Below are 15,717 nucleotides of genomic sequence, written 5' to 3' on the forward strand. Positions count from 1 at the left end.
AACCAAATTCACATCTCTACCCTAGAATGCAAGAACAGGTAAAACACACACACACACACACCCTTAAAATAATTCATCATACAGTTAACTATGAATAATAAACTGTGATTATGTTACCATTTATCCACATCTTGCAAACATAATTTTTTTCTTACCCAATTAACTTTTTTTAGTGGTTCAAAGTAATAACAGTGGCAGAAATCAAGTAGCAGCGTATAAGAACTGAGAAGTTCTGTGTAGAAGCACAGCTGCAAAAACAGCCAGTGATTATCTTCACCAACGCAGTTATTAATCCTGCAGAAAACAAGTGTAAACACACACAATGGAGCATTAGTCGCTTTCTAAATTTTAACAATGAAATAAGCCTTTCAAGCCAAACCAATGACCTACCAGTTGGGGACAGGGCAGAAGGGAAAATGTTCACCACTTATCTCTTTGTACTTTCATTCCTCATCTATCTCTGTCCACAGTTTTCAGCTGTACGGTTCTATTAGTCTTTTTACACACCAAGGCAATGTGGCTTTTGGTAAACAGGGGAATTTGAGGGAGACACATTCTTCCACTCTTTATCTGACATTCTTAGTATAAAAGTATTCCGTACTAAATTTTGCTTTGCTTTTATAACTAGAATCACCACATAGGACAGGTTGAATGAATGAATGAATCTTTATTTGCAACAGCCATCGGCCATAGCAATAAAACAACAATACGATACACAATGAATAGAAATAAAAAGTCAATTGAAGGAAAGTTTTGTTTCTGCGCATCACTCTAGAATGTTCAGTTCACCATGAGTTCATGAAAACATTGCATTCTGACTTGTTCGTAGTCTGACCTGTTCTTAGTGCTTGGTTGACCACATCTACGAATGAATGCTGTATATTAATTACCGAGTAATTGTTTAAGTCTTGCTATATATTAATCACAGTAATAGTTTAATAAGGAAGCTTTCACGCCTGTCCAATTCTGTGTTCCCTTTCCCACCCTTTAATCTATTGATGATTAATGTCTATAGGTAACCTTTGCCTTGTACTTGTGTTAACCAATCAGCAACAAGCACATATGTGGCAATGCTGTAATAATCAATAAAAGAGACTCCCCGAGACATGCTCGGGAGATGCCTCCCAGATGACACCCACCACTTGTCTATCGCTCATTTCAACCCAACAGTCAATTATATAAAATACATTTTAGGGTTTTGAATCAATAGTCCAATAGTGGATCTTGTTCTGATTGCCCCAGCTAAAAACCTTGCAACCTTTGCTGTCACCTGCTCATCTTGATCTGCCAAGAGAAAGGACACTGTGGCAGTGGTTGGGCGACCCGGAATGGACAATAAAAGAGGGGTGATAATCTCATTCCTCAAGTCTTTATAAAGAGTGCAAGCCTATTCGGTACTGCCATCTCCACAGGGACTTAAGGGTTTTTCATGTGGAATCTGTTGGAATCATCCCTCAAGTACAGCCGAGGGCAATACATTAAATTTTGCGAGAGTAAAGGGGCGTCTATATTTTAGAATTGCTAGGTTATGCAGATAGGGTGCCAGAGAGTCAAAATGGGAAGGTGGAAAATAGTCATACCATGGGCTTAGATGGGTTTAGATGATCATATATTGACTCAGTAAGATATGAACAAGCCTTTTGCCTGCTCTTGCAACCTCTTCTCTACTCCGTTTCATAGCATGCAGTGATTAAACATGGAAGTCTCCGATTAACCACTGTTACCCTACTGGTGAATGATGATTAACAGAACAACCTGGCATCTTAACTCAACCTTAAACCATGTTTCAAAATCCTGGCTTGTAAGCATAGTTTTGCTGTTTAGATTATAGCTTGGTCAGTAGAGCATCTCAGGGTGGTGGGTTCATGCCCCACGATGGGCAGAAAGATTCCTGCATTGCAGGGGGTTGGAGTAGATGACGCTTGTGGTCCTTTCCAACTCTACAATTCTTTTTTTTAATAATATTTTTATTGTTTTTTACACATATCTTCCAGTATCACATCTCATGAACATCAAATCAAATCTTTGGCTATCACAGCCTAAGACTTCCTTCAACCGTCTAATGGTTTTCCAAAATTATTTCTAATTCTGCATTTTGTTACTATAATTATTGCTTTAGATCCAAATCCTAAATAAACTCATACTTAATGCCTTTTGCAGTAATTTATATAATTCTCCTCACAAAACTTCTTGTAACCCTATAAGCGATGTCAATTCCAACTCTACGATTCTATAACTCTATGAAATGGGAAGCCATGGTTAACTGGAAACATCTGGGTTTCATTGCTAGTTTAACATAACGGAAGAAGAGAAAAGGTTGAGTGCATGAGCAAATGCTTATATGGATCTTGGCACGGTATTTTGAAACAAAATTATATTCTAGTATTAATAATCCATTTCCAAAGCTTAATTTTAAAAACCAACATTTACACGTTGAATCCTAAAGTCACTTTTTGGGGGGGGGAACCTGATGTTTATGGTGATATCATTACTGTGAAATACACAACTATTGGGAAACAATGTCAAACAATGATTACATTAGCAGTCAGTGTGCCTATGTAGGATGTGGCGAGGCAATAAACTTACCACGGGCAATGATGATCCATTTTCCTAACACAGTGTCCACATCGACTGCAGTGGTGAGAACGCTTTGGTCTCATCATATTACATTTATTACATAATTCCCAAAAGTCTCTTTCTAAAGAAAGAAAATGCAGAGTCGGTTATTACAAACTCTCCCCTTCCCCAGAATTGCCATTATGTTTTTGCTTCTTTAAGACCCATAAAGTCTTACTGTAGTTGATGATTTTACAGGAAAAGAAAGGAACGTATAAAAATGTCCCTCGTTTGCATCCCGATAAGCCAAAACACACCAGGTGTTTTAGAAGACCACTGTGATGGCTACAAAAGAGAAAAAGTACACCCCCCCTTTAATTTAATCAAAGCATATACAAGCTTTCGGTTTCACAGAACTCTTCATCATGCAAAATGGAAAGCTCACAGAATTTTAGGTAATGCGGTCTATAGATTTTACAAACATCAGAAGATGTCTTATACTGAGTCAGACCAATGGCCCATCAAGCAATCTGTTGTGTCCAATACAATATTTTGTGGTGGGTGCTTGTTTGAGAGGTGACTATGACAGTTTCTCTGGTTTGTGAAAAGGATAGTGACACCTGCCATGATCAAACTACCTGCCTTCATTAAACTAATGCAGTGACTACAATGAAAATAGCCTCTAAATGGTACTCTTAGTGTACATTAGATCAATAGAACAGAATTGCAAACTGTTAAATCCCATTTATTTCAAATTAACTAAGGTGCACCTAACACTCTCTAAATAGCACCGTATTTTTTTGCTCTATAGGACACACTTTTTCCCCTCCCAAAATTAAGGGGAAATGTTTGTGCATCCTATAGAGCGAATGCAGACTCCTTGGCTTCAGCGATAGCAACGCGAAGCCTCCGAAGCGCAGAGGGAGCGCTCCCTCTGCGCTCCTTGGGTTCGTGTTGCTTTCGCTGAAGCCACCTGAAGCCTCCAGAGCACAGTGGGAGGTCCCGCTGCACTCCGGAAGCTTCAGGTTCCTTTTGCTGAAGCCAGGAAAGCAAGACTCTCCTGGCTTCAGCAGAGTGGGAGAGCTGCACAGTGCCCCTTCAGCCAAGCGGGAGGAGAAATGAAAGGGGCTCCGTTTCTCCTGCTGCTTCACTGAAGGGGCATGGAGCAGAGAGGGGGAGAATATTTTTTTATTGTTCTCCCCCTCTAAAATGAGCTGTGTCCTATGGTCGGGTGCGTCCTATAGAGCGAAAAATACGGTATACGTACAGCTATTTTAAAATTAATTTGGCTTCTGATAATGCATTTAGTTTTGGAAAGATGCATTTGCAGTGAAAGGGATTTGCATCCAAAGGCTTCCCCCTCTGGAAGGAGACAACCCACAAGCTTGATTATTTGCTTTAAGTGAAGAGGAGACATAATTAGATTTTCATATTTGAGGATGACAAAAGGAAAGGTGACCCCTGAAATAGAAATGGAATTAGGCAAGGTGACATTTGCATGGTCGTATGCTTCTCACTAATACACAAGTCATATATAGAATTATTTTATAGGGTTTTTCAACCATTTCTTATTGAATTTGCTTATACGGAAACATATATATATTTATTTATGTAGGCTCAATTTTAAGTCGGAGAGCTGCCATGTTTCTCATCTTGTTGAAAAATGACATCATTTGCACATTGGCAGTATGGAAACCCAATATTCAAGATCATTAAACTAGTAATAATGCCAGATGGGAAACTGATTTTCAATCTGTTCCCATAAAGCCAATGTCACAAAGGTGTTACTCTTTAATAAGAGAGTTACCATTAACAGAAGGCAAGTTTTCCAATGTGATTTAAAACAGGCAACAAATGAATCTGACCATACCAGTTTGTGCAATAATACAGAAACAAAAATAAAATTATCTCTGAAATGGTACAAAACAGTCTAAATTAACAGATACAAAATAACAAAATAATCAAAGCTCCTTTAGTTTTATTTTGCAACAAAGTTTGTGGAGTCGGTTGGGTTTCGATGGAGGGGATTGTTGCTCTTGCTGTTTGTTTTTTTGTATCTTCATTATAGATCCCATGATTTATGTAGCAATTGTTCAGTTTGGTTGTGTATTTTTAATGTCTTGTATACCGTTTAGGACCACTTTTGTTAGGTTGTAGTTATGCTCCCCCCGCCCCAAGTTGTAAGCTGCCTTGAGCATGGTTCGAACTGTGGAAAAGTGACATACAAGTAAAATGATGTATGTAGGTATGTACCTAAAGCTTTTAATTCAGCAAAATCCAAAGGAATGTGCATACCAGAAAGCAAAAGTCATGAAGTACATTATGTTTTATCAGAAAGCAAATCTGATAGATTTAAATATGTTGGTGCAAAGTTTCTTGGAACCATTTCTAGTGGTACTGATGCAAGACCAGTGACTTCAAAAACATTTCTTTGCTTCTGCTAAACCCCTAAAAGAAATATATACAGTGGTACCTCGGGTTAAGTACTTAATTCGTTCTGGAGGTCCGTTCTTAAGCTGAAATTGTTCTTAACCAGAAGCACCACTTTAGCTAATGGGGTCTCCCGCTGCCGCCGCGCCACCGGAGCACGATTTCTGTACTCATCCTGAAGCAAAGTTCTTAACCTGAAGCACTATTTCTGAGTTAGTGGAGTCTGTAATCTGAAGTGTAATGTAACCTGAAGCGTATGTAACCTGAGGTACCACTGTAGTAGCTTACTGACTAATACACTTTGCTCCTGTCTACAGCAATTCTAGCAATTCTATAATTGTATCCCAATTTTAGAATCTGCTTCCTTCAGGTAGGGCCTACACTGAACACCCACCTATCTCGCCTTTCTGTCTGTCTTGCATTATTGTTGCTTTCAGTCTGTGACTATTCCCCCACCCCAGAGCCTTTGGCCTTCCTATCCTTCCCCCCAACCCAATGAACAGACACACAGTTTGCTGCTTAATTAGTCATCTTCCAATCAGCTCAAGCCACCCATTTTAACTCTACACATGGGCAATGCATGGGCCCTACCCCTAGGTAGGAACAGGGGTTTTTTTCAGGTGGAACTCAGTTTTGGCACCTCTCAGGTGGGTGCCATTGCCATTCTAAGAGACTAAGAGAAGTGTTTGTGGTGAGCTATGTATGCACTTCTTTTTCGAGAAAAATAGCACTGGGTAGAAGTAACATATATCTAGGACTACAATAACACTTCCTGGTGTTGTCACTATAACTGAGTAGTTTAAAAACACACAGGACAATTCTATTTTTGAATTTTCATTAAATTAAGACCACCCCCCCCCAAAAAAAAATGACAGTTCTAATGCCCTTCATTCCTTTAAATATCTTATCAAAGCACACATTTCTATCTCTCTGATAAAGATCCAGGACACTGGTTGTTTAGTGTGCTGCAATTTTTAAAAAATTATCTTTTGATGTATGAACCCCTTTTTTGCTCCAAGTAGTTTAAGTAGCATATAAGATGCAAAAACTATGACCAATATTTCATTTAAAAACTAGCAGGGCACAAAGTATTTTAATATTATCGCAGCTAAATAAATGTCACCATCACACCTGGTAGAGACAGAAAGGAGCAATAGAACTTGATGCCATTAGCCTAATGATAGCACTGTGACCCCTTGACAAACCACATCAAGTGGTTTCATGTGGATATTAAAGAGCAGGGGAGATAAGACAGACTCAAACCACCATGGATGTAAGTTCTACTCAAAGTAGACCCATTGAAAATAACATGGCTAACTTAGGGCCATTAATTTCAATGGGTTTGCTATGAGTATAACTTGGTTGCATACAACCTCACAAGCTCACACCCGCTGGGTAACATTTAATTCTCCTTTCACCGCATTCTGGAACCTGGCTGTAAGATAAAGCAGAACCACACCAATGCACTGTCTGATCTCAGTCTATGAAGGCAGCTCAAAAACTGGATGGATATTGTGGTGAACACATTGGAAGCTGCTGAGAAATCTAGGAGAGTCAACCAAAGCACGTGTCTTGCGAAGGGTAACCAAGGCAATATCTGCCCCAAACCCTGGCAAAAACTTAGATTGAAATCACAGAATCATAGATTGGAAGGGATCCCAAGGATCATTTTAGTCCAACCCCCTGAAATGCAGGAATCTCAGCTAAACCGCTGCTTTAAAAGCTCCAAGGCAGGAGACCTCCCAAGGGAGACCATTCTGACAGCTCTTACTGTCAGAAAGTATTTTTCTGATGTTTAGGCAGAATCTCTTTTAGTCGGAATACATTGAAAACTGCACCTTTAAAAAAACAAACCACCAGCAACATAAAGGAAGGCAATCCAAAACTGTACCTGTAACTGGTATCTTTGGGCTTTCAGGTAGTCTTCCTGGATCAGCTACTGAGGCTCTCAGTAATGAGACAACACAGAAAAATGCAACTAGGTAGTAACCTGTAAAATAGAACAGCAGTATTCGTAATGGAAATTTTAACGGGCTTTTCTCAAATTACTGAAGAAAATGAATTGCATGCATGTCTCTGAAGGTTCAAATGCAGACTGCTCCACTTTTCGGAAGCAAAGGAAAATATAGGGAGAATACAGAATATGTCTTCGTGCGACACACACAGCAATGATATAACCTACAGGTGGACTGACCTGCTGCACAAACGGCAGAAGCGGTGAGGATTTGTGGCACTTCTGGTTACGAATAAGTAGACTGGTGGGCATGGCAGAGAGTCTAGTCTATGCTACCAAGTTCCTCTCCTATACCCCCATATTGCTCCCCAGCTCAGTGGAGTAAGGCTATAACCACTCCAAGATATTAAAGGGCTGCAGAGGTACTGCAGCCCATAATAAGAGTGGTACTACCTCAACCACTAGACTTTTACTTGTGAAATATTTGTTAAAATATAATCTTACTGATACAAGTGACATTGATGGGAAATGGCAAATCGATTACTCAGAGAGTCAGTCAATATTTCCTGTACGTATCATGCTAGGATCAGTAATCTCAAAACACCCCAGTCAAGCCTAATCTTGTTTGTGAAATCATACATCCCTGGTACCACTTGGTACATCTTTAGAGGGTTAAAAGTTACTTCTTTTGGGAGGAAAGCAGAAGGGATGAACACTGCCCATGTGTGGATGGGAGACACACACTCAAAAAACACAATGTTGCTGTGAAGAGGAAAGGGAAAATGTGCAAAAGAGTTCAATGTAGAAGTTTTGGGTGACCTTTTGATATTCTTAAAAGCACTCCCAAACTTGTTTGCAGGCAGAATTCCCAGGAGAGCACTCTCAATCACCCCTTTCCTTTAGTTAGGGTTGCTATGTGTCCGGAAATTCCCAGACATATCCAGAATACTGTAGTCAGGCGGATACCAGCAAAATGTCCGGCAAAATGTGGACGTATGAAAAAAGCTCAACAACTTTTCTGTCCGGATTTATTGCAACTTTAGCTTCTGATCTTTACTTTTAAAGCTATTCATCTCTCCGTCCAGATTATTCTTTCTCTCTTATCTCTTTGCTCCATCTGTTCTGCACAACCTCACCTACTGCCAGCTCCCTTCTCACTCTCTTCTCCCATTTGTATCTCCATACAATCTGTTAAACCGGTTTCTATGCCTCCTGTCTTGAGAATATAGTCAGTGCACGAAGTAGATGCAGAACATATTGGAGAAAAAGCTATGGAAGTATCAAATTAGCTTACCTGAACACAGTTACAATAACTGTGGATTTGCTTATGAAAGTCAATGAAAATATTGCTATGATCACTATCTCCCCCCTCTGCAGTTATTGGGAACTTTTTTTATTCCTTTATACATGATATTAAAAGAAATTGACTCTTTCCTTAAGAAGCCTCAAAAAAAGCTGCATATGATAGATTTAACTGCTGTAATATGTCCATTTGATTGGCTTTTAACTAATTACCCAATTAGTCAAACAGAGAATAATTAAAAGTTTTTAACTGACTGCAGTGGCACACTCAGTCCGAGTGAAATAAAAGAACTAGCGAGAGAAGTGACTTACACAGTAGTGTAACCAGTGATATATGCTCCTCTTCATAGTGTGGAAAGAGGATAATTTTTGGAATGAAGACCGTGTTGAAAAGCCAAACAAAGATAATCAGGCCCATACAGAACCAGCCCTGAGGATCAACAACAAAGTGAATCCGTAGTCCCATTGTACATAATCTGAAGGCAGCTTGCTCCACGCAGAAGGGGGGGGGGCTAAGCCTAAGGAGGGGAAAAAAAAAACATTAATTAGTTTAACAATTTTATGAAAGTTCCCAAGCTGTGGCAGTAACACACAAATGAATGGCACCACGCATGACAGAAGCAACCTTCAGCTGTAGGTGAAAAAGAAGTTAAGTCAAGGAAGCTGCCCTTTCATGAAAGAGATGCCACACCAGGGTTCACACTAGGAAATCAAATAGGATTCCACACATCACTGAATGACCTTTAGCCAGACAGGCTGCCAGTCCTCCATTTCCTGTTGTCCACTAAGTTTGAAATCCTATACACACTTTCTTGGGTAACCAAGTCACATGAAACACAAAAATAATTACTTTTGGACAAACATTGCTTATCATTATTTTTACTTATTTATTTTTAGGGGCTTTGCATTCAGCACATAGTTCCTGGAGTGGTTTACAAAACAGATGACAGTAAAACACACTAAGAAAAGCATCATCATTAAAAGAAACAATAAAACAGTATCTTTTTTTAAAAAAAAAAAAAAGAGGGCAACAGCTGAAAGCTTCAAAAGTTGGGGGGAAATTATAATAATAATGTTTTTTTGCTTGGTGCTGATAAGAGAGGAACATAGGTGCCAGGCAATTCTACCTGGCAAGGGTAGCGACATTACGTACCTACAAAACCTGTGCCTTATCAGGATTAAGCTTAAGTTTGTTGGCTCTCATGAAGCCCATAACTGATTCCAGTCATTGACTCAGCACTTCTGCAACTTCACCTGAAATCAGACTTAAAAAAGAAAGAGAGTTAGGTGATTTATTATCCTGTTTCTACTGCCAACTAGCGATGGGGGCTTTGTGACATAAAGCATTCTCTACAAATATTTCCCTAATAAAAATAACGGAGAAACAGTCCTATAGAACAGATCATTTTTTTAAAAAAAATAAAAATGTGAAAGTTGCATAGCCACCATCTACTTAATCACTTTGCCTAAGAACAAGATATTTGCAACTGGCCAGGACTTGTTATAGCTTTTGAGGGGTCTGGTATAGGTTTCCTTAGGAATCATATCCCAAACAGCTTTTTCCAAGCTGGCCAGAATTACCCGCTCTTGCAAAGAGGCATTAACCACATCCACATCCTGGTATCAGCCGTGCCAGGAAAGGGTCTGCAAAATATGTTACTGCTGCGCCTCTCTAAGTAACTCATCCACATCCTCTGGTCAGAGAATCATAGAACTGTAGAGTTGGAAAGAACCACAAGGGTGAACTAGTCCAGTGCAGGAATCTTTTTTTGCTCAACATGGGGCTCAAACCCATGACACTAAGATTAAGAGTCTTATGCTCTACTAAACCAGACTAACAGGTGTTCTCAGCATCTCCCTTGACTGAGCTATAGAAACAGAGGCATTCAAGTCAAGGCAAACATGAACGTTCCTGGACTAGGTTTTCAACAGAAGTACTTGCTCTGCCAAACAGAGAACTTAGCAAGGAAACTAAAAAAATAAAAATAAAATCCCTTGGATTCCATCAGCCAAATACTCATAGATCCATCATCCCTGTGGAGACTACCGCCAGTGTTAACTTCATTGGGAAATGATCTGATCGTGACGTAGAATCAAACTCCCACAGGTTCAGATCAACTTGTTTATAAACAGGCTGTACTTGAGCAAAAACTTTAAACAAATCAGACATTTATCTAAGCAGCGGCTTTACTCTACTCTTAATTTCACACTTTGCCTACAAACCGGAAGTATAGACCAACCAAATGTGTTTCAAATCTCTCTCAAGCAACCCAAAACTTCTCCTATATAAATTCTGCACCTGCATCCAATTAAGAATTCAGGTAGTCATATTTAAAGTCCTACACCAGATGGGCAGGGTAATACATTATTATTGCTATCTTTACTACTACTACAAGTCAAACCGCATTTCTTCTGCTACACCTACATACTGCCACTGAACTCCACCTAAATTCCTCTCTTCCTTGAATATCACAGATTGCATGAACAGCCTTTCTTAATCTTCTACATCGCATCGCAACTAGCTTAAATAGCCGTTGCAACCCCTTTGATTCTGTGAGCTCCATCAAGCACAGGAAGCCAAACACAGAGCAGGTTGCCCGACACATTTTCCTGTACTGTGCCATAAGTGCTGAGAATTTCATCAACATGTGCAACGATAGGTGCTGTTTTAGCATATTGTGTTGTTGCTCAGATTAACAGATTTTGCATCCCTTATGATATCTGCCGTATCAGAAAATTGGCACAGGTGTTTTCTTTTTCGTCATAGTTAAAAAAGTTTTCTTTACAAAGGTGCTCCATATGTTAAGTGCACTTGCTTACATTTCGGTAAGATGGCAATGATGTTGCTAGGGGGTTTGTGGGAAAGACCAGCATCACTGCTTCATCGGTTCTTATTTTTACTACCATAGAATCATAGAACTGTAGAGTTGGAAGGGACCCTGAGAGAAATCTAGTCCAATCCCCTATAACACAGGAATCCTGCCCACAGCTGTCCCTGGGTGCATTATTGCAGTTTTGCCATTAATCATTGGAAGGAACAGCATAACAGCTAGGCATACCAGGGATGGGAAATCTGCGACTGTCCAAATATTGCTGGACTCCAACTCCCATCGACCCTCAACCAGCATGGCCAATGACCAAGGATGATGGGAGTTGTAGTACAACAGAATCTGGACGCCCACAGGTTTTCCACCCAGGGTATACTCAGGTAGGCTCCTGTACGGCTGTGACGATCCTAAACAGGAAAGTAAATACCACTGAATTCAAAGTAAGCATGGCTGGGAACACACTGCAAGTTGTCTATCAGCAGAACTCTGCCAATTAGCCTCCTAGTGACAGCAAGAGTGATTAAGCCGACAAATAATTATCGTAATAAAAAGAGCATGAGTTGTGAAACCAAGCGCCACAGAATCAAGAAAAATGCAAGCATTACAGAGGAAAGACTGATATACTGCTATCAAACTTTGCATAGCTGTCAAAGTGCTATACAGGAGGAATACTTGGTTATCTGTAGTTTCTGGCTGTAGTTGGATACATTTTTGTTTCAACAAACTTTTCCAGCTGCCTTAGGTGTTAATTTTGTAGTGTTTTTACACCTGTCTTTAGTTATTTGCTTTTAGCATTGTTTTTTAAAAAACAAAAAACAAACTGTTTTTGAAATTATTCTTAGCCATTTTTGTGGTACATCTGTAAAATGCCTTTGAGGCAATTAACACATCAATTTAAAAACAAATGAATTCAACAAGTTTATGTGCAATCAAACCAAGGGAACATCAGGGTGCTGGTAACTTTTTCTTTGGTGTATGCATGTTTCCAAAGTGACCCTGCTGTAAACCAGCCCTTTTAGCACAAGTACCCATTTGTAAATAATTTATTTTTAAAAAGCTAATCCCGGCGTACCACACAAACGTTTAGCAGGCATTTCACACCTTAAATTGTACTACCTGTATCAAATACTGCTAATCTCAGCCAACTCCAAAGCTAAAGAGCATGCTTTCACACAGCCACTAACAATTATTCCCATCAGACCTACTACATAAGTTGGTACATGCTTACACACGGAGCACAACTGTGGTTAAAGTAGAAATAACTATTAAAACTATATTTTTCTAATAAATTTCTGAATTTTCTGCCAGGTAATATAACAATCACTTAACATTTATATTGGCATTCAGCCACTTCACAGCCACAAACCAGTAATTCATAGCCATTAGTTCAATGGGTAGCTTGAACTTTATGATCTAATTATGGGCAAAAAAATATGAGCTGAAACAGGTCTGCGGTGACTTCATGGAGATCATTAACCTACTGCTAAGAGCGGGAAATGGCTCCCTGACTCAGATTGAGAATATTTTCTTACTGTTATCTGAAGGAAAGGAGTTTAGTAAACCAGATGTGGCACAGGTTCTTCTCCAAATGGAAGAAGAGGAGGAGGAGGAGTCAAGTTTCTGACCACCATCAACACTGAAATGGGTTTGTTCCAGTGTAACTAATTGGTATTTGGAGCAGCACCTTTACTCACAATCTGGATGACATCATCTAGTGATGAGCATCATATGAAGAATCTGGAACATGTTTTCAAGAGGCTGAAGGAACGTGGATTATGAATCAACTGTGATAAATGTGAACTCTTCAAGGAAAGAATTCCATACATGGGACAGACCACAGGCACCAAATGACTACACAATTCACCTGAAGAAGTAGAACTTGGAGACACCTTTGTTTCAGCAAGCTTTCCCAGGCATGTAATTTTAGCATGCAATTTTCACCTTGTGATTTTGGTAAAGATCTTTATTTTTAAAATAACTTAACTTATACAACACACTATATGTAACCTGTGTTTTCTTTTTCAGTATCTTAAATTAGTATTTCAAATTAAGTCACTTAGAGTTATAGAGTTGTAGAATTTGAAGGGATCCCAAGGATCATCGAATCCAATACAGGAATCCTGCCCACAACTGTCCCTGGGTGGGCTCGAACCACCAACCTTCCAGATGCACTGACCCACTGTGCCACAGGAGGGCCAGAAGCCTTTCGTTTGAGTAATTGGTATATAAATTTGGTTACTTAAAAAAACACCCTAACAATTAAACAATTACTGCCTTTTAACTGCCCCAGGTGATTGCTTCATTCACTCAGCACTGCAACCTACGACCCTACCAGGCACTAGTGCTTCCAGTCACTGGGATGTCTGCCCTGGTATTGGTGCTGCCAGTTATTCCTTCTCCATGAACATGCTTACTAGGCACCGGCAGTGTCTTTGTATGCAAGTTGGGCAGCCGCCACCATTCATCTCCCAAACTGTAATGTCCAACACAGGCAATGCATTTTTGGAGGTATGAGATGCGTGGGCATAGCCAGGATTTTTGTTAGGGGGGAGCAGCCAAAGGCAGAACCTCAGATAACTGAGCACTTGCAATGCTTTTCAATAATATTTGTGGATCTAGGCCCCACCCCCTTGGCTACGCCCATGATGAGATGGCAGCTTCCTAGCACCAGCCCTACACGTCACAGAAGCAATAGAAAGGTATTGGCCAAACTGGTTGGCAAACCACCACCTTTTTCTGTTCCAAAGCAATAGAGTCAGGAAGTCTCAGGCCTGCCTCCCAGGAGAGCAAACAGTGGGCTTTCTTAAACATGTGACCGAGAAGCCAGGAACACAACAGTATTATTACTATTACTATTATTAATTTAATTTGTATACCACCCCTTCAGCCAAGCAGCACAGGGTGATTTACAATATAGAAACGCAAAAATATATAACATAGCAACAAACAAAAACAATAAAAACCTCCCCCCCCCCCAGTTTAAATGGACACTGATTGTTTAATTAGCCAAAGGCCTGGGAGAAGAGGAACATTTTTGCTTGGCACCAACCGAACCTACCTGGGGAGACCAGGTTCTCGTGTAGGCACCCTCCGGACCTCTTGCAGAGGGCGCACACAAAGAAGGGTCTCAGGTCATGACCGCAAGGTCCGGGTTGGCTCATATGGGGAGAGGCGGTCGCTGAGATATTGCGATCCTGAGCCATCTAAGGCTTTATAGGTCAAAACCAGCCCTTTGAATTGGCCCCGGAAACTAGCTTGTAGTCAGTGCAGTCAAGCCAGGATTGGCATGGTATGCTCAAACCATCTTGCCCCAGTGAGCAACCACAAATTCTGCACCAGCTTAAGTTTCCGAGATGTCTTCACAAACAGTGCCACAAATAATGTGTTGCAGTAATATAACCTGGTGGTTAGGCTGACTCGATAGGAACGCAGCTGAACCACCAGCCGAAGCTGATGGAAGGCACTCCACACCACCACCGAGGCCACTTGAGCGTCAAGGGACAGCGATGACCCAGAAGCACCCTCAAGCTACGTGCCTGCTCCTTCAGAGGCAGTGTAACCCCTTCAAGTGGGCTTTATAGGTCCTTGCCTGGCCGAGACACCTGGATCTCCTCAACTGCAAGCCAACAAGCTCCATGGAAGTGTCAAAAGGGTGTGTGTTCATCAACCCCTTCCCAGCTCCAAGCTTGGGAAGAAGGGTTCATGTTTGATGGTTCTTTGGACCATGAGGTGGTGGTGAGGGACACTGGGCTTGCAGATGGCCCTGGTGGTGGAGGAAAGCGAGACTTCTTGCCCAGATGTGAAGGAGAGGAAGAAGGAGAGGGAGAGGAAGAGGAAGAAGAGGGAGAGGAAGGGGGAGAAGGAGAGGGACAAGGAGAAGGAGAGGGAGGAGAGGAAGAAGAAGAGGGAGAGGGAGAAGGAGAGGAAGAAGAAGAGGGAGAGGGACAGGGACAGGGAGAAGGAGAGGGAGAGGGAGAGGGAGAACCCGGCCCCACTTCCCTCCCTCCCACCACCTCCCAGTTCTGCCTCCCCTTTCCCACAAGTGCTGAAGGGCCAGGAGCATCCCGGCCCACAGCGCCCCCTTGCGGCCCCTGGCGTCACTCCCCTTCCATCCACTCACCGGTGGGAAGCTCCGCCGACCCTCATGTACCCCATGCACTCGGCCGTACTCCGGCTTCCGGCTGCTGTTCTGCGCACGCGCACCGAGGGGGAAGCAAAAAAAAAAAAAAATGCTCTTTCAGTCGGAGGAAGGACACGGCGCGCTTCCCGCCCTTCGCCTCCTTTGCTGTCAAAGCGACTTCCTGGCGCTTTTGCAGGCATCCTAGCAACGGGAGCGCGGGCGGAGGGCTCGCTTCTCCCTGGCCCAGAGCTGGAAGTCTTTGAGCAAGCCTGGAGCTACGGAAGTGGAGGAATTGCTGTGTCCCAGGCGGGCAGAGCAGAAGAAGCTGTCATCATAATAACCCAGCGCAAACTTCCTTGGGAGCATTAAGCCCCCCGTGGGACTTGCTTGTGAGCAAACCTGAGAGGCGCCGCCTGCAAACAACCTCGGCGCGCTGCGGTTGCGGATCCAAACTGCTCCAAAATAGTTGGGTGTTTTTTAAGCGAGCCAATGCTAACTTCTCTCTCTCTCTCTCTCTCTTTTAAAAA

At 41.5% G+C, this 15,717-nt stretch overlaps 1 protein-coding gene and 1 long non-coding RNA gene across 3 annotated transcripts in view; one reads left to right on the forward strand and one right to left on the reverse strand.

Annotated features, from left to right (window-relative positions):
• LOC309332595 overlaps positions 1–2,444 on the forward strand; it is a 417,968-nt gene extending 415,524 nt beyond the window's left edge. Inside the window, exon 3 of the long non-coding RNA XR_014152219.1 lies at positions 1,500–2,444. This is a non-coding gene — a long non-coding RNA (uncharacterized lncRNA). The remainder of the gene's footprint in view (positions 1–1,499) is intronic.
• The window catches only part of ZDHHC21 (zDHHC palmitoyltransferase 21), a 52,496-nt gene extending 37,146 nt beyond the window's left edge, over positions 1–15,350 (reverse strand). Inside the window, exons 1-6 of one of the 2 annotated variants that reach the window (XM_081845574.1) lie at positions 15,191–15,350; positions 9,396–9,507; positions 8,555–8,760; positions 6,878–6,976; positions 2,587–2,698; positions 156–294 (exon numbers count right to left, since the gene is read on the reverse strand). In XM_081845574.1, coding sequence (XP_081701700.1) covers positions 156–294; positions 2,587–2,698; positions 6,878–6,976; positions 8,555–8,708 — 504 coding nt within the window. In that variant the 5' untranslated portion in view covers positions 8,709–8,760; positions 9,396–9,507; positions 15,191–15,350. Of the gene's footprint in view, positions 1–155; positions 295–2,586; positions 2,699–6,877; positions 6,977–8,554; positions 8,761–9,386; positions 9,508–15,190 lie in introns of both variants that reach the window. The other variant, XM_081845575.1, reaches the window with a different exon arrangement.
• Positions 15,351–15,717: the final 367 nt, after the last annotated feature.

The sequence above is a fragment of the Podarcis erhardii genome (genome assembly GCF_964252035.2).
Source record: "Podarcis erhardii genome assembly, chromosome: 17".
In the NCBI taxonomy this organism is placed as follows: Eukaryota; Metazoa; Chordata; class Lepidosauria; order Squamata; family Lacertidae; genus Podarcis; species Podarcis erhardii.